The sequence below is a fragment of the Amphimedon queenslandica genome, unplaced genomic scaffold (assembly GCF_000090795.2).
Source record: "Amphimedon queenslandica unplaced genomic scaffold, v1.1 AMPQUscaffold_13482, whole genome shotgun sequence".
Lineage (NCBI taxonomy): Eukaryota > Metazoa > Porifera > Demospongiae > Haplosclerida > Niphatidae > Amphimedon > Amphimedon queenslandica.
In genome coordinates this window covers 5967-23704 of record NW_003546282.1, presented here as the reverse complement: position 1 = coordinate 23704, position 17738 = coordinate 5967, and the positions used below count along the sequence as shown (strand labels likewise).

The window sequence follows — 17738 nt, the reverse complement described above, 5'->3', positions numbered from 1 at the left end:
GTTTATTGAACTAAAATTTTTATAATACATACTAATTTTTACTAAAAATAATCATAATGTTTAAGTTAAAAGTAGCTATAGCAAAAATAAATAACTAAAAAATTACTGAGACAATCTAAGTATAAGTTGTTTCTTTAATTTCTCGGCTTCCTTTGTCATTTCTTCAACTTGAAGTTTCAACCTGGCATTCTCTGACTCAAGTTCTTTCTCACGCTCAAAAAGAGACTTCATCTTTTGCTTTCGCTTTGCTCTTGAGACCTTTGAGGCTGCGTTATTCTTTTCTTTCCTCTCGGCCTTTTTGGCGAGTTTGCTAGGAGAAATGGGAAGAGGATCAACGTCGGAACTAGCTTTCCTCTTACGACCATCAGTAGCAATCATATCATCAAGTAAAGAAGGAGCAGGACTACACACAGAAGAAGAGATTGGAGAGGGAGAGACGGGGAAGGTTGTGGAAGATGCCGATGACACAAAAGGAGAAGAAGATGAAGATAAAGGTGACTGAGGTGCAGCGGTAGTACAGGTAGTAGCATTAAAGGTATAAGGAACAGCATCATCGCTAGAAACTTGCGTATGTAGCAATGACTGGGTATAATCAGGAGTTAAGAAAGAGGAGGAGGAGAGGGAGGGATCTAGGAAGGCAGACAGGTCAAAGACACTGTCAAGCATAGGGTTATCCAGGGGGTCAACCTCTGGGGCTCTTTCGGGTGGAGAACAAGACTCCCCCTCTCCACCAATCGACGGAATATCCTGCTTGAGGCAATACTCGAGCAAAGAATCGTCTAATTGGAAGAGAGGGTTGTCATCATCGGCACCAAAAAGGTCCAGAGTTCCATCCATAGAAGGATCTTCGTTGTTAGTAGGTGGTATGTTAAACGCATGACAAGGTTGGGTCAAGGAGTGTTGTGAGACACAGTTGACCTGAAGATCCCGGGTCGGGGTCACATATGGAGGCTGCGGGGCCTCCTTGAGTATAGTCTCTATACACAGGGTGTTCGAAGGACAAGGGTCCTTTAGCATTGACAAAGATACTGGTTGCCATTTCTCAGAATAAGGAAATAGAGTGTCGGTGATTGAAGTAGAAATTGTGAATGGAGGGTAAGAAACGCTTGAAGACAAGCTACTGGGAGCTGCCCTTTTGGTTTTTAGCTCTTTTTGAGTGCCCTACAGGTCACGTGACCTAAAAGGCACCAAAGTGGGAGGCTAGCTTTGCTGAGAAACTCAAGGAGGTACTAAAGAAGACTTTGCTCTGAGGGCACGCCTTCTTTTAATTAAGTTCTGTTGGAAACCTTTCAGTAAAGAAACTTTCTTAACTGTTTGACCAGTGGACGTTGGAGTATAAAGCCTTGACGCCTTTAAGGCTGCTGGAAACACTGGAACTGTTACTGAGGCCGCAACTGAGCTCTGTAAATGTGAAGTGAACGGAGAGTGTCCTTGTCTCTTCTTATAATTGCAGCTGGTGGTGCAATAGTTACTAAATATAGTAACACTAGGTCACGTATTCATGACATCAATCATTTGCTATTTCCGGATTCAGTCTTAAAATATTTTAATTAGAAGGCGTTGTCTTATTACGTCATTGATAATAATCTATTTTTAGATTTCAAAATGGCGAAGAAAGGCGGGGCTTGTTCGAATGGAATTAGAATTCCATATACTCCAATAGCTGTAGATTATTTCCACCGTCCCTCTCTTCCAGCTAGGACTCTTTTCTTTTTAACTCATTCTCATGCAGGTACTGAGGTCTAGCTTATAATTATTTTGAGTAAATCAAAATTTTTATTAAATTAATTTTAACCACTTTAAAACTTGATTAATAGAATTAAATTTTTGCCTAAAATTTGTGGTAAATTTTTCTAAAATTATTTTTATAATTATAAATTATTTAAAAATTATTTGCAACTAGATTTGTTAAATTAAATTAAATGTTAAATTATCATGCTATATTGTACTCAAAAAATTCCAATCTTTTAATCTGCTTTACATGAATAGATCATTTATATGGATTAGACAGCTCATTTGATCAAACTATATATTGCACGTCACTAACAAAGCAACTAGTACTCCTACACATATCAATAGATCCAGACCTCTTGGTAATGTCACCTTCTGTCCCTCTCTTCTCTCTCTCTCCTTCAATTATATTTTATTTTTATTTTTAGTTTATTTTTATATTTATTTTATTTTTATGTAGTAATATCGAAGCGTAATTTTTCCTCAGTCCCATATAATTTTTGCCCTTGTTAGGTCGAGCTTGAGTTTGATGAGCCCAGGCAGTTACAGGTTGATTGTCCTGGTAATGTTTTCATCAGCGTAACAACTATTGATTCTTGTCATTGTCCTGGTTCTGCCATGTTCTTGTTTGAAGGATACTTTGGTACAATACTACATACTGGGGACTTTAGGTACATGTGAATGTAGAATCTCTCCTTTTAAATTTTCATGAACTTTGGCCAAAGTTCCTGTACAAGGACTTTGGTCCAGTTTTTGAGTAACTTTAAAAATTTGTAAAAAATCCAAACTTAATCGGAATCAGCTCAAACTTTCTACACAACATAAAAACATGTATATGCATCAGATAGAATTATAAAAATAAGGAATTGTCTTCTTTTTATTTTTGACGAAATTTGACAAAATCCCTGTACTATAATTTTGGCCTGATTTTTGAGTAACTTTAAAAATTTGTGAAAAATCCAAACTTAATCGGAATTGGCTCAAACTTTCTACACAACATAAAAACATGTATATGTATCAGATAGAATTATTAAAATGAGAAATTCTCTTGTTGACATTTTTGACAAAATTTGACAAAATTTGAGCAACTAAAAATCCAATTTTTATTGAGTAGTTTTATCAAATTTCTCACATTTTTCATCATTAATTTTATTTTAATAGGCTGAGTCCTAAATTGCTGGCTCATCCATTGCTCAAAAACCTTGAACCAGATGTACTCTATCTTGACAACACCTACAATGACCCAATCTTTGATTTCCCAGAAAGAGTAAGTGGTGATCCCAATTTTCAATACAATAATAGCTAGAAATTTCTGTGGCCCAAAATTCCTGTAAGTTCAAGTATGAAAAAAATCTAAAATTTAATCCTCAAAAATTTGGGGTAAATTCACAAAAATAAAATCCGCAAAACCATTTTTATAGCAATTTGCAGAAATTTTAGGCCACAGCTACATGTGTACAGTCTTTTTATTGAGTACATTTTCAGTTAATATTATGATCTAACCAGACTAACCATTAGGTCACATGCCCTCCAAGCATGCCTATACCTTGTGCTAATCTTTTATGTTTTCTTTGTGCAGTAGGAGTGACTAAATTCATGAAGCCATTCTACCATGCATGCTAATACGTATATCTATACTCATATCCTTGTACAATGTACGTGTACATGTCTATACCTGGTATTATAATGTAGCCATATCCTGGAATAATAAGGGTGTAGACTAGACAGCCGCATTATTAAGGATGGGAGCATGTACATATACATGTATATGGTCAGTTGGTTACACATTCTCACAGTTGGGGCTAGTCGTATACTTAATATTGTAGATGTATATGATACTGCTACATGTACATGTACATACTGAATGCAACACTAGTAGCTGCTTTTATAACCACTGCCCTTGTGATGGCCTGATGTTATTTGCTAATAATGTGTAGCATATACTTTGACTTGAGTCTATAACTTACTTAATATTCCTTTAATTATGCATCCCCTCCAACAAGAACCTTGTATTCCCCAGCATACAGTAATACAACTATAGTAACGATGGAGGTTTAGCTCTATTTTGCAACGGAATACCATTCTATATTGTTTTAATAATTAAACAAACAAAAGGGAACAATGTTAGTTTTTCAAGACCACCCTTTAGTCTGGAAGAGGCAAGACTAAAATAACTGAAGTATAAGGCCATCTGGTCCATGCCCTTTAGCTAGATCATTTAAGAGCCCCACATGCATGCATGTAGATGAATTTAATGTTGTTTAATGTTTCTTAGCTCTTGCATTATCATCTTATAAATTGTTCCAGTTTATTGTATCAACTGGTTCACTTATATAGTTTGTTTGGTTGTCTGATAGACAGTCAGAATCAGGCCACACAATGCACACAGGTTTGAAGCATAGAACAAACATGGTAGCACACACCCTTAGGGTGTGGATCACTGTTGTTTTATGCTCCAAACTTGTGTATTGTGTGTGGTTTAATGGGGTGATTACTTTAATGGAGTTATCACTTAATGGTATCGTGTTTATTGTATGATTTGTATCCCTCCCTCCTTCCCTCTGTCTTTATTAATTTTATTTTTATTTCTACCTCTCTCTCTCTCTCTCTCTCTTTGTCTTATTGTAGTCAGTCACTTGTGATAAAGTGGTTAAACTTGTCAAAGATAATCCACACCTAAGAACCTTCATTGCATTCAATAAACTTGGAAAGGAAGACCTGCTAGTTAATATTGTGAGAAGTACAGATTACGCTGTAAGTGGGAAGAGTTTATTGAGCACCTCCATTGCAATCATACTATGATAAAATGATAAATATGACCATGTTTGCATGATCTTTGGCTTATTATTGTAGATTGGTGTTAGTTCAGAGCAGTATAAAAAGATGGAGATCTTAGGATTACATCATGTCTGCTCACTTGATTCTGATCAGTGCCAAGTCATTGTGGTACCTTTTTATGCTGTCACCGAAGCAAAGTAAGTCCATTTTATGCTTTGAAATTGCATATGTCTATTTTTCAACATCTTTCTTTACTTTTCTCTCTCTCATTCTTTGTCTATAGTGTCAATCGTTGGATAAATGAGTGTCCCACGCAAGTCATTATTCCTACTAGTCGGTTTGAAGGCTCAGAGCATCCCCTTAAGGCTTACCCTTGTGTTCATATTGTACAATACTCGGATCATTGCTCCTACAAGGAGTTGTACCAGTTTGTAGAACTGGTTAAACCTGTTAGCATTCATCCTGTTGTCCAACGAGATAAGGTCTCCAATATGAGCTGTTTTGAGCATTTACGGAGTTCAAGGAAAATTGTAAGTTTTGTGAAGTTAACTTGAATGAATAGCATTGAAGTATTACAAAATTTTCATGCTTTGGGTATTACTTGTACTCTTAAAATTAAATGATTTTGCAATTAGGAAGTCACAAAATATTTTATGCAGTGTATAACTATATCTTACTCCTCCCTTCACCTCTCTCTCTCCTGTAGACTGCATATGAGATACCAAAAGGCATCAAAAGTCTTTTATATTCTCGGACTGACGGTATATTTAGACACTCTCCTTCAAATTCAGGCAGCAAGCCATCATCAAGGAAGTATGTATGATAGCCATAATACACCAGGCAATTTTATTCCAGGCAAATTAAGGTTATTTGATTAAGACTAGTGTTACCCAGGATAGGAAGCTGTTGTTCTATTCTGGGCAGCATGCTGCTTTACAATATCAAACTAACCACACACTGCCTGTAATTGGATTGCCTAATGTATAATAGCCGTACATTTTTATATTACAGGTGTGTTTTTTCAGATCACTCAAACCGCCGAAAGGTGTCCGTTACTTATCTCCTAAGAAACCAGAAGTCACTATCATATCAGACACCACCAAACCTCGTGACCACCTCTTCCCACACCACCCAACCACACCTGTAGCAATAAACACGGCCAGTGTACCTCTAACAACCAACACTGTACCTCTAACAATCAACACCGTCGACGCTACTCAAACTTTAAGTCCTGCAGGGCTTCCCGTGAGAGACTCTTGCACCTGTTCAGAGCCCTTTCCCAAGCGAATTAAAACCACTTTATCGCCTATCAACGCGGCCACAAGTACAGATGTTATTGATAATGCGAGTCATTTCATTGAGGAAGAAAAGGCAAGTGATATTGAACATGCAGCTCCTAAACAAGGAGAGGGCAACACTGCTAAACTACCATTGCTTAATTCTCATTCGTTTGATACTACAGATGGATTGTTGTCATGGATCAAAATGGTTGGAGAGCAAATGTATTATGATCAACAACTCTACTCTATAGACAATCCTGACTGTACATGATGTAATGTACTAAGCAGCAATACTTGCATGTGCTGGCTGAATGTACCATTTTAGTCAAAACTTTTTAAAATGAAATTACACAAAAATGAAAAAATCAATGTCAAAAAGGCTATTAGGAAAATCTCTAAAAATTAGCACAATTATATTAATTACAGTTTCTAATTATAGTTTCTTTAGTCTTGTATTCTTACAAGGCAGTTGGGCAGCGATAATAAATGGTAGGACATTCACTCAAGTCATCAATATATCCTTGAAACAGTGTGCTGTTAGCTGCTGGCTTCTTTCCAATGCTTATAGTTTCATTTCTTATAGCTTGAATGGTCTTTGCCCATTTTCTGTCGCCAATAGCACTCTCGAAATGATCAACAATGACTCTTACCTGAAAAGATAAAAATTTAAATGAGATGGGCAGCCATGTCTTCATAGTGATGACTTCACTGTAGACTCTGTGGGTGATATTTCCATTGTCGATAGTGATATTTCCTTCATCTAACTGTATATTGAGCATATGATCATCTTTACTCATGTAGATTAGAGTCCCTGGTCTCTCCATCCATACTCTTAATGATATGCTTTCACATTTTGACTGAGTAGTTTGCTGAACGAAAAGGTGCTTGCAACTATCACCAGGTAGATACTGCAACCTTGTAGGATTCAGAGGAAGACCTTCAAGAGATGTTTGAAGGCCTTTCTGTAGCATATCAACTGTCCCTTTGTATGCCTGCAGCTCTGAGGTACCTCGTCCAAGACAAATTTTAGTCGTGTTGTGTACTATGCTAGATTTTCTTATCTTGATGGTTTCTTTGTAAGTTTCTGATTGAAAGGTAATGCTACCATTCATTGAAAACGAGAAATGGTAGACACTGTCAGAGAGGAGAGATTTGTTAAAGCTTACGACATTAATACTGCCTCTTTTTCTGTAGACAGCAAAATGAAGCTTTGAGTTCTCAATGTAAAGAGATGCCATCATGTGAAGAGAGTCAGAATTACTGTGAAAAGTGAGGAGGACACCATTAGGAGGATATGGGGGCTCGAATCTAAGGGAAAGGTAAGATGAAAAGGAATCGTAATCAAGAATGTTGTAGCATTGATAACTTTTTCCGTTTAGATATATTGGTCCTTCAGTAATACCTATAAAGTATACAATATAGTGAAGCATAATGATGTAAAAATAATTTCTTACTCTCAAAGCAACTTTCATTTCTTCCAGCGCAGGAACACACACCCACTCCATTAGACCAGTCATTGATACATATCTCTTCTTCCCTGCAGGTTTGATCCTGACATGGTTCTATGCATCCAGGACTTGTCATGTTCTGGAATACCGGTTCTGCATAGGATGGCCAATAAGGCACTCTGTCTGTATTGTTCCTAATAAGTACGTTTTTAATGCAACCTTTGAAACTACTAGGACTTGGTTTGACAGAAAGTGGAATGCCTCCAATATAAAGTGGAGTGGTACCAGTCTTCAGAGCATAATATTTCGATTTGCCTGATAGTTTTGTTTCCAAATTGTCATCGATTCTCACTATAATTCTACGTGTATCGTGTATGAGTATGAGATGGTGCCATTGGTCATCATTAAATAGGCCAGTACCAGTACCTTGCATTAGAGGACCAGTGTCAGTTGAACCTGAAGCGAGTTTTGCTGAACAGCCAATCCTACCATTCTGTAGAGCAACGTGAACCAGGTGAACATTGCTAGCAGTGTAGATGAGAGTAGCATTCTGTTCAGAGGTTTTGAATGCAAGCTCTATCCTTCCAGATATATAAGCTGCCCACGTGTAATATCGTGAGTAGGCATTTCCCGGGTGGAAAGTGTGATTGAGGCCTTGAGCTGCATATGAGCCTGGTACGTACAAGAAGCTAGCCAGAAGACAGAAAGATAACACTATGATATAATTGTTCATTGCTCTGGCTGTGCTGTGAGCTTATGATGTCGCACAATCAGTTTCTCCTTGTTTTTATAGGCACTGAATTCTGTGGGCTTCAGGTTAACATCACGTGAGACAATGATGAGGAAGGAGCTTTTACAGACTATAGCTTAAAGTCAGTAGTGCATGATTGATTTGAGTCTGGGATAATCAGCCCAAACCATCATTTGTGAACTAAAATAGCCTATCATATTGGGCCCTTTTGCAAATGGTTGTAACATGAAAAGATTCAGTAATAACTTGGTGTTGATGCAGTTAGCAGTCTACTGCAAATCATAATATTCAGTCCCTTACTAGGTCACTAGCTCCCCCTATTATGTGCTATTATGTGCTCTTGCTTTTATTTATACCCAATAATAGGAGTTGAAAATGCACAAACGTATTTTATAAACATGCATGGGCACTATAAGCATTCAGGTCTGAGGTTGCAGGCAGGTCAGCTAGTCCGGTTAATATTCCCTGTCATTATGGCTCATTACAAGACCACACATTATAAACACACTTCTAACCTAGTTCAACCCTTGCACCGGCGACCCTTGCACACAACTGAGGGTCAAGCCATGCCTACTAACCTCACTATGAATTTCAGTTCAACTCTTATTACTACTATGTAACATCACGTAACTTAATGATTTTATAGATCAAAGAGCATTATTTATATCAGGATTCCATAATGTGCAGTGTTATAAACTCCTAGTTGTTACATTATACTGTACAAAAGGAAAGAGGCTGACAATAAGACTAACTATAGTTAGCCTCTGGTCTATATTTCACTGTGCATAATTTAATACCTACTGATACAAAAGTTTTATGAGATGAAACAATTTACCCTGGACTGTGATGTCCTATTATTAGCATTAATGTGAAGTTAATAATTTGTCCCATACATGTACGATTGGCGAGTATTATAATTTTCTTTTTAACTGGCTTCTTTTTTAATTTTTATATTTATAGCATAGACAGCTTTCTGCCCTCTCTTTTTGGTTAAAGCCTGTGGTATACATTGTGCTATACACTAATACAAACTCTATTTTATTCTTAACACAGCTGTGGTTAGCTGATATTTCAGGATTTCTTGTTATCGCAGCTTCACCCAGCTTGTAGATAATTTAATTTCGGGAGAAGAATATAATATACATAGACAAATGTACTCTTATTTTTACACGCCAACATATGTTGACCTGGCGCACCTTTTAACCTCATAATTTTCAGTTTGCGATAAGAGTTAGTGACCTGTTGGTGGTTTTGGGCTGATCGGGATGGTACGGGGCAACACGACTCCTTGGTACTTTACAGGTTTGATGTATGGTGAATGTGTAAGGGAAAGGTGAACATAACGTTTTGAGATAAACATGCTGAGCATGTACTAGATGATCAAGTAATCATATTATTGTACTTTTATTGAAGGTGAATGTGTACTGTAGGTAGAGTGCAAATATTTTAAGTCCAGACAGGTTTTTTTAGTAGCGCCTATTTTTAACTATTATTTTAATGGCTTCAGTCTTAAATCTTGATTTTTTAACTGCCCTTAATCCTTCAATGCAACCACTAAAAATATCTCTTGCTTAATAAAAATAGTTTAATTTACAAGCTGGCCACGTGTAATATTGTGAGTGGGTGGAAAGTGTGAGTGAGGCCTTGGACTGCATTATATGTGTCTGGTGCCAGTGGTGTAGTGGCTAATAGAAATACAATGAAGAATTTAATTACATCTAAGGATGGGCAGATGGGAGAACCATAGAATATCTATGGGAGAACAGAAGTCAGAAGCTTGAGAAAAAGCGTGTTTAAGGCGTGGCTTACCACGCCTTTTGTGACGTCATGGTGCATGCACGTGTTTTGTTAACACATAAAATGAAGTATTCGTGAAGAATTTTGTTACTAATACAGTTACTACTTTTGCTCTAGAATTCTATGAGAAGAGATAATAATGTCGGAAGACAAGAAAAAAGACGTAAGAATCCATCTTCTCTCTTTCGGGTCCTGTTAATGTTATCCCGCTACTATTTACAATTTTTAGGAGAAAAGAAATCTAAAAGAATTGAACGATTTGTTGAAGCAGAAAGATGCCGACAAGCAGCAACTACAGGCCAGGTAGGAATAAGAGCAGAGAGAGAGTGTGTGTGTGTGTGTGTGTATATGTGAAAGAGAACGATTATGGAGCTCAGGCTTTGGGCTTGTTTGTTTTTTCTTTGTGGTTTGGCATTACAAGACATTATAATTATATTATACATACCCTAGCTTTAATAGCTATCTTTATAATACATGTTTAGTTTACTTTTCTCTCTGTTTAAGTGTTTGTTTAAAATTTGATTAAAGCACACTAAATGTATATATGTGTGTCTAATGGCATGAAAGAGGTGTCAAGTCACAACATGGCCTGTTATTGTTCTCACTCTCTTTCTCTCTCTCTCTTCTCTCTCCTCTCTCTCTCTCTCTCTAGTTATGATGAAGCTCTCCAGGCACTAGCTGACAGCGAAGCAAAGAGAGAGACAGCAGAAAGAGAATTAAAGATAGTAAGACAAAAATGACACTAAACAGGCCATCATGTACCTGGCTATATCAAAATTTACATGCATTTTAACAATACATGCATGTACATGTATTGAATCAGTTATTTCTGTTATTATTATTACTATCAATTTGTTAGGCTCAGGATCAAATGGCGACTATGTGGAAAGAGCTTGAGAGTCTTCATCAAAGGCTAGACGGGTCTCACCCTCGTCCCAATCCAGTCTCAACTTCCTCAGTCATTGTATCAGTGTCTCCCCAATCTAATGTAGCCCAATCTTACACTACTAACACTCCTTCAGCTAAAACCACTTCAAATGTTAGTTTATTTTTCTTACCCTTTTTTGTATGCTCCTCTCTAATTCTTTAATCTTTCTCTGTTAGCCATTTTTATCTTCTGATATATTTCTTTCTCTCTCTCTCTCTCTTTTTTTTACATTAGATATCATCACCACATCATCTTTGTCCTGTCACATCTCCTTCTGTCATTTCAACTGCTTCTCCTTCTCAAGAGGCCAATGGTCCTATTGAGCTTTGCTGTACATTGTGCAATGAAAAGATAAGGTATGACAGTAACATTAATATATATGTTTACATGTAAGCACTGCAAGTATGAGTGTAATGTACTTCTTGTATTTGTGTGTCTTAAGAGGTTTATTTTGTGTATCAAACCATCTTTATGGGTTGATCTTAGTGTCACGTTACATATAATTGAAATGCTATTGTGAGATCAATCAAAGTAGAATATTCCAGTCATGTGAGTGGTATAGTTTGTTGTAGGGAGGGAGGGAGATATTTTTAGTTGTTACAGCTGGTACAGCTTGCTTTCTTTGGTATTTTAATCTTTTGAGTTGTGTCATGAGGTGTGTGAAGTTGCTAGTGCCTCCTCCTTTGGGTGTGCATACTTTGTCTGCCAGCTTTGTTTATCAAGCCTTATATACAACTAGTGGGTGAGGAATAGGGACATAAATTAAAGGTGTGTACATCCACTCACTAGTGTTGGATATCATGGGATTATGTACTGATAGTTTGTCATGTTATAGTTACCATCAACAGTTTTGAGTTTATGTTTATGACGGATTTGTTCTTGCATTACATTGCTCCATGCTTGATAACACAGTGTTATTATTTATAAGCAGCTACTGGTCAGGCTATTTTAGTTCCACCATGTTTCCTTCCTAGAAGCATTAAGGTACTCTACCATTCTCATCAATTGTTGTCCATTAGTGTGTGGGTTGTAGTCCCTTTACTATGACACATGCCACTACCAGTTGGTTATCATTTATAAATTGTTACTGGGACAGTTCTCATTATTAATACACAGCATTATGGATGAGATGTTCCTTTGGTATCTAAATATTTATAATGCTTCTCATTCCTTATGAACTATGGGGGTGGTGGTATTAATATGTTTACCTGTATATCAATATGGCCTACATGACTGTGTACATGTATATATGTGTGAAGGTTCCTTGGGGAGATTGGCATTGGGTTTGGTATGTGATTAGTCTATGTCTGCTCAATATGTTAGTATGCAGCATACCTTGTATACTCCTGTACACTGGAATGTGTTGTGATGAAATAGTATAATCATTAATTCATTATATGTATAGGATGCACTATATCATTTAATAGTATTACTGTATGCAGTATATTTAGTTTGGAATGCTTCCATTACTAATTATTCTCTGATGTGTTTATACAGTGGTAATGTGCTTGGAATGCATTGGTATTGGTCTTAAGTGAATATGTTTATATATCATTACTGCAGGCCTTACCTTTCATCACTATACAGTATATACACATGTACTATAGCATCATTCTAAGGATTCTTAATTAGTTTCTGTGCGGTTACTGGAATAGTGAAGTAGCTATGTATGGATTCTGCTTCATTGTGTTCAGCATTAATTGTAAAAATTTGTCACATTAGCACGTAAATTTTGTTAAATTTAGAGCTAATGTAGTCACACTGTTATAACGCATTGAGTAGCAGGAGTTTGTGAATGAATATATAAAGTGTATGTGAGTGTTTCTATCATTAGCACTGTTATCATAACTCCCCTCTGTATTGTTGTGCTACATTGCACTAGCTAATATCTCATTTCTATGAAATACAATTTTAGATTCACTGTCTAATGAGCTTCAGAATATGATGGACTGATTTAACGAGCTATTGGTCCTTTGATATTGAGAATATCCTTAAAAGTGCTTGCTCATTAATGGTGTTCGTTCGAGATGTGATTGTAAATGGTTTTACTTATAATCCTATACATTCACAATGGCCTAATTTTTATATGTGTCCATTCTATATATGTAATCATTTCACATGTTAGAAATTGGTGTGATTGCTAAAATGGTCATCAATGAAACCAGAGCTCCACAGATTATGTTATACTCCCCCTCCTCCTCCTCCTCCTCTCTTGTTGCAACAGTTGGGACATTTCCTCTTAAATTGCTTGTAGCTGCTGCTACTAATTGAATAACGTATCCAGTTGACAATTCCTTACTGTTGTTGTCATTGAATGACATGAAATGTTAGCATAAGACACTAGTAACTGATTATTAGTATATACAATATGTATTATGTCACAATAGCCTAATACTTTATTAGCAAAACTATTGATATTATGATGAGTACAGTTGATGCTGTAAAACGGGAGAGAGAAGTGAGAAAGAAAAAAAATGATATTTGTGATACACAGAGAGGAAGAAGGTTTATGTAGTTATGGGTCACAGACCTGCAGAGGTTTGTGTGTGAACTAGTTAACACTGTGTAGTGATCAATGGTCTCCTGGTGGGAGTTATCATGTACACTGCCTACCTTTGGGGACTCCTTCTTTCACCAGCTCATCATATAATGTCATTATACCCTGACTCTATATGATCAACTAGTACACACTTTGTATTTGAATCTAACACTGGCTGATATATGTACTTATAAGCTCTTATTGCCTATTAGAGATAAGCTTGCCTTTATTACGTAGCTCTGTTAGCAGTCTTCAGACACAACACTTAAATATCTTCACACACACACACTTGCTATTTAATAAGTATAATAGTATTAATAGTATTACTGTGTCCTCTATACTTAGTTAACACATGATAATGTTAAATAGACTATGTTAGTACTACATGCTGCATGCATATATTTAATTTTATTAATATTTTAATGGCTCCCATGATTCGTTTCTTTATTGTCCCCACAGATCAGGTACTGTTCCTTTAGTACCCACGCCAACGCCCACTCCCTCTAATTCTCCCGCCCACTCTGCCCCTAAGACCAAAACTTCATATAGGCTCTGGCCTTTTGGTGGCGGTAATAGTCACCACAAAACCAGGTGAACCCACTCATTCTCTTTGATTTACATATAGATAGTATATATGATATATCTTTGTTTGTAACCATATTTAGTGTGTTGTACTGTGTTGGTGCTAATGTTGTCTAACATTCTATTTTCTTTGTGTGTGAGTGTCTCACTCTTTCTTTAATAGTTTGTTTAGTAACTGGTTATTACCCTCTACTGTAGAGTAGTGATAGTCTCTTTATAGTAGTTGGGTTTGTTCCTTATGTGTCCATTAAAATAATGAGTGTTGTCATGGGTGTATGTTCCTATTAGTGGGTGGTTGCCTCTATATGGTGTTGGTCTGATTGTGTAGGTGTGGGTGACTGAATGACTTTCTGTTTAATTTTATGTTTTATGTGTTCATTGTAGAGATTAGTGTGTGTATGTACACATTAGCTTTGTCATGGTTACTGGAGGAGACACATTCTTGTGTGTAACTGATCAGTGTCCTTGTTTTATATCTTCTTCTCTCTCCCTCTCTCTCTCTCTCCCCCCCCCCCCTCTCTCTCTCTTTAGATTAAATGATTTAAATGATCATTCAAAAGTTTGTTCATCTAAACTGAAGTCAACTTCTCCCTCTCCTCCAACACATAGCCCAAAGCAACAAAGGAAATTACAATCAAGGTGACTGAATATTAATATTGAATTCGTACCCTGTGACAAATAATTGATTGCCTTCATCATTTACCCTCTTTTTTCCTTTCTCTCTCTCTTTCTCCCTCTTTCTTTTTATTTCAGAGGTTCATCTCCAAAGATCCAGCCAGAGAAGCGTTCCTCATCACTAATAGTTAATGTCACTCGCACTCCAACAGCTGCTACTGATCTTGCTCCCTTTAAAGTCGTCACTTGGACTAACATGACCTCCCAGTTCTCCTCAGAGTCCTACGAGGTGTACAGGAGTGCCGGAGACTTTCAATGGCTTCATGACGTACTCCAGGATAACTGCCCAGAGAGAGCAGTACCTCCACTTAGGACAACCATATCTCTTGATGGTAAGACTATACTACTATACTAATGTAATGATGGCCTGTACATGTGTATAAGCTATAGATGTACAATGTACATGTTATAATGATCTATGACCCCAGTAATAATAAGCTTTTATTTGATGTGTGTACATGTACTGTATATTTTGTGTAGTAAGAGTTTAGGCATGCTTTTACTAGGCTGGACCTGTTTGTGTAGAAGCTATGGATGTACATGCATATAATAATTTATGACCCCAGTAATACAGGCTTTCATTTTGATGCATGAACATGTGTATAAGGCTTTAATGTAAGCTATACATTTACATGCATATACATAATATCAAGAGTACATAATATATAAAGAGAGTATCGAATGGCCCTATAGAAGACTACTGCATGAGGGCGTATTTGCTCAAAGTCACAATCTGCATACTCCAGTATACTTATGATATCACGTGATCCACCATGTTGCAACATTATCTGGCCCTTAGCTTTTAAAAACTTGGCAATCTCTTCCAATACAAGAAAGGAGCTTGAAAGAAGGCTGGAAAGATGAACTACAAAGGCAGTGCTGCTAGTATCCAGGAGTTTGTGCCCCAAGCACTTGCCAACTCGCGACAATGGCAACTCAATGTCTACGCGATAATTATATTCATTGATAAAGTATACTGGAGTATGCAGATTGTGACTTTGAGCAAATACGCCCTCATGCAGCAGCTTGTATAGGGCCGTTTGATGCTCTCTTTAAGTATTATATACTCTTGGTAATAATAATCTATGACCCCAGTAATAATAAGCTTTCATTTGATGTGTGTACATGTATGTGTATTTTATGAAGTAAGAGTTTAAGGATGCTTTTACTAGGCTGGACCTGTTTATGTAGAGTGTGTGTGTGTTTGTCATGCATTCATTGAGTTTATTATTGGGTTACTCATTCATATAATTGGAGCTGTTTATTATGTTATTTCATTATCCTACATTAATAATGTACACGTACATGTACACAATACATAACGAGATGGTAATATTTATTTGATTGCATTGTCTACAGTATTTCATTATAGTTCATTATAGTTCATTATAATGAGGATAGTTATGTCTGCTAGTTAGTGTATGATGAATCAGTTACTAGTGACAACTATTGTAGCATGTGAGAGAGTCACTGGGGATATTGTGTATCTCAGCAATAAATAATAATGTTTATAATATTGTAATCATTAGTATGATGGAAGAAGTTATTTTAATGAACATGCACTGTATACAGTACAGCTGGTAATAGCACACTTGACTTACTTGTGTCAGTAAATGATGGACTTGTGCTGATAGTTGACTAACACAAAACAATTATAATATAATTGTAAATGATATTTTGTCTTTTAGTTTAAGTACATGTACTGTGTTGTACTCTACCTTTATAATTGTTATTTTTGTTTAAGTTCTTAATTGCTAACTGTCATTAGTTACTGGTCATAATACATTTGTTCTTTCACACAAAGCATTCATCTATTCTCTCAATTTATTGTCTCCCTCTTCTCCTGTAGCTACTGTGTCAGAGTATCAAAGGTTCTTGTCTCGTCTTGTGGCACACAAAACCCTCAGAACTGAGCAATCTTTCATTGTATTCCTAACTGGAACTATTGAAGTAAGAGATGAACCTATTAATATCATATTACTGTGAAACAAAGTTACAGTAAAATTGGACCTATTTACATAAATACTGCCATATTAAAGTGCAATAAAGTAATACAGTATTAAATTACAATGCAATGCAATGTAGTAGCTGCCAGCTGTGATAATTAGTACATGTACATGTATATGGGTGGGATAGGGTGTAGCTAAGGAGAGGCATTTGTGAGCTGCCAAGTTCACATTATTGTCATAATTGCTGTACTCATTACTCGCCTTGAAAACACTGCCAATTTTATATTAAATATTTACTGTGTAGGTTGATTAAGTTATGATATTCCTGTTATTATTTTATTTTAGGAGTTGAGGGTCCTTCGTGCTAAGTTCCGGCCTCATTTGCCGTCAGAAGAGTCCCTACAGTATCGTCCAACTCAAGGACGTGATACCTCAAGTGGTGCTCTTGTTGCTACTAAAGACTATCTTCATTCATTGGAGAATAATCTATTAGGATTGGTACACCATCTACAGCAAAGGACTACCAATGACACACAGAGAGAAGGTATCATGTTATGTAGAAAGTTTGAGCTAAAATTCTGAAAATTACCCAAGGCTATAGCCCATGGTTTTTTTCCAAAAAATGGCTCCAAAATCACCCCCCAATTTTTATTACATTTTCTGATACATATTGATGTCCTTATGCTGTGTAGAAAGTTTGACCTGATTCTGACTTCAATTTTTCAAGTTACGGCCGTTTTAAGAAAACGCCCAAATTCTGAAAAATGCCCAAGGCTATAGCCCATGGTTTTTTCCGAAAAATGGCTCCGAAATTACCCCTAATTTTTATTACATTTTTTGATACATATTAATGTCCTTATGCTGTGTAGAAAGTTTGAGGTGATTCCGACTTCAATTTTTCAAGTTACAGTCATTTTAAGAAAATGCCAAAATTTTGAAAATTACCCAAGGCTATAGCCCATGGTTTTTTCCAAAAAATGGCTCCGAAATCACCCCAAATTTTTATTAAATTTTCTGATACATATTGATGTCCTTATGCTGTGTAGAAAGTTTGAGGTGATTCCGACTTCAATTTTTCAAGTTACAGCCATTTTAAGAAAACATCAAAATTTTTGAAAATTACCCAAGGCTATAGCCCATGGTTTTTTCTGAAAAATGGCTCCGAAATTACCCCAAATTTTTATTACATTTTTTGATACATATTGATGTCCTTATGCTGTGTAGAAAGTTTGAGCTGATTCCGAGTTCAACTTTTCAAGTTACGGCCATTTTAAGAAAAT

General features: G+C 36.4%; 4 protein-coding genes across 5 annotated transcripts; 2 read left to right on the top strand and 2 right to left on the bottom strand.

Annotated features, from left to right (window-relative positions):
* Positions 1–32: 32 nt before the first annotated feature.
* On the bottom strand, positions 33–1369 carry LOC105311979 (cyclic AMP-dependent transcription factor ATF-7-like). The gene has a single exon (XM_011404246.2). The coding sequence runs from the start codon at positions 1015–1017 to the stop codon at positions 103–105; it is 915 nt and encodes a 304-aa protein (XP_011402548.1). The 5' UTR covers positions 1018–1369; the 3' UTR covers positions 33–102.
* Positions 1370–1499: 130 nt separating this feature from the next.
* On the top strand, positions 1500–6154 carry LOC109580669 (5' exonuclease Apollo-like). The gene is made up of 9 exons (XM_019994097.1): positions 1500–1732; positions 1990–2093; positions 2245–2402; positions 2893–2998; positions 4360–4485; positions 4585–4706; positions 4793–5039; positions 5216–5322; positions 5535–6154. The coding sequence occupies exons 1-9, from the start codon at positions 1606–1608 to the stop codon at positions 6058–6060; spliced, it is 1623 nt and encodes a 540-aa protein (XP_019849656.1). The 5' UTR covers positions 1500–1605; the 3' UTR covers positions 6061–6154.
* Positions 6150–8235, bottom strand: LOC109580668 (neurexin-3-like). The gene is made up of 2 exons (XM_019994096.1): positions 7244–8235; positions 6150–7191 (listed from the first exon to the last, which is right to left on the bottom strand). Exons 1-2 carry the CDS (start codon positions 7968–7970, stop codon positions 6248–6250), a joined length of 1671 nt encoding a protein of 556 aa, XP_019849655.1. The 5' UTR covers positions 7971–8235; the 3' UTR covers positions 6150–6247.
* Positions 8236–9801: 1566 nt separating this feature from the next.
* On the top strand, positions 9802–17056 carry LOC105311978 (uncharacterized). Of its 2 annotated transcripts, XM_019994090.1 has the most exons (10): positions 9802–9948; positions 10015–10088; positions 10438–10510; positions 10645–10824; positions 10948–11069; positions 13712–13843; positions 14366–14473; positions 14588–14841; positions 16359–16459; positions 16804–17056. In XM_019994090.1, exons 1-10 carry the CDS (start codon positions 9925–9927, stop codon positions 17038–17040), a joined length of 1305 nt encoding a protein of 434 aa, XP_019849649.1. In that variant the 5' UTR covers positions 9802–9924; the 3' UTR covers positions 17041–17056. The 2 variants fall into 2 exon arrangements, with proteins under 2 accessions (XP_019849649.1, XP_019849650.1); XM_019994091.1 differs by lacking the exon at positions 13712–13843.
* Positions 17057–17738: the final 682 nt, after the last annotated feature.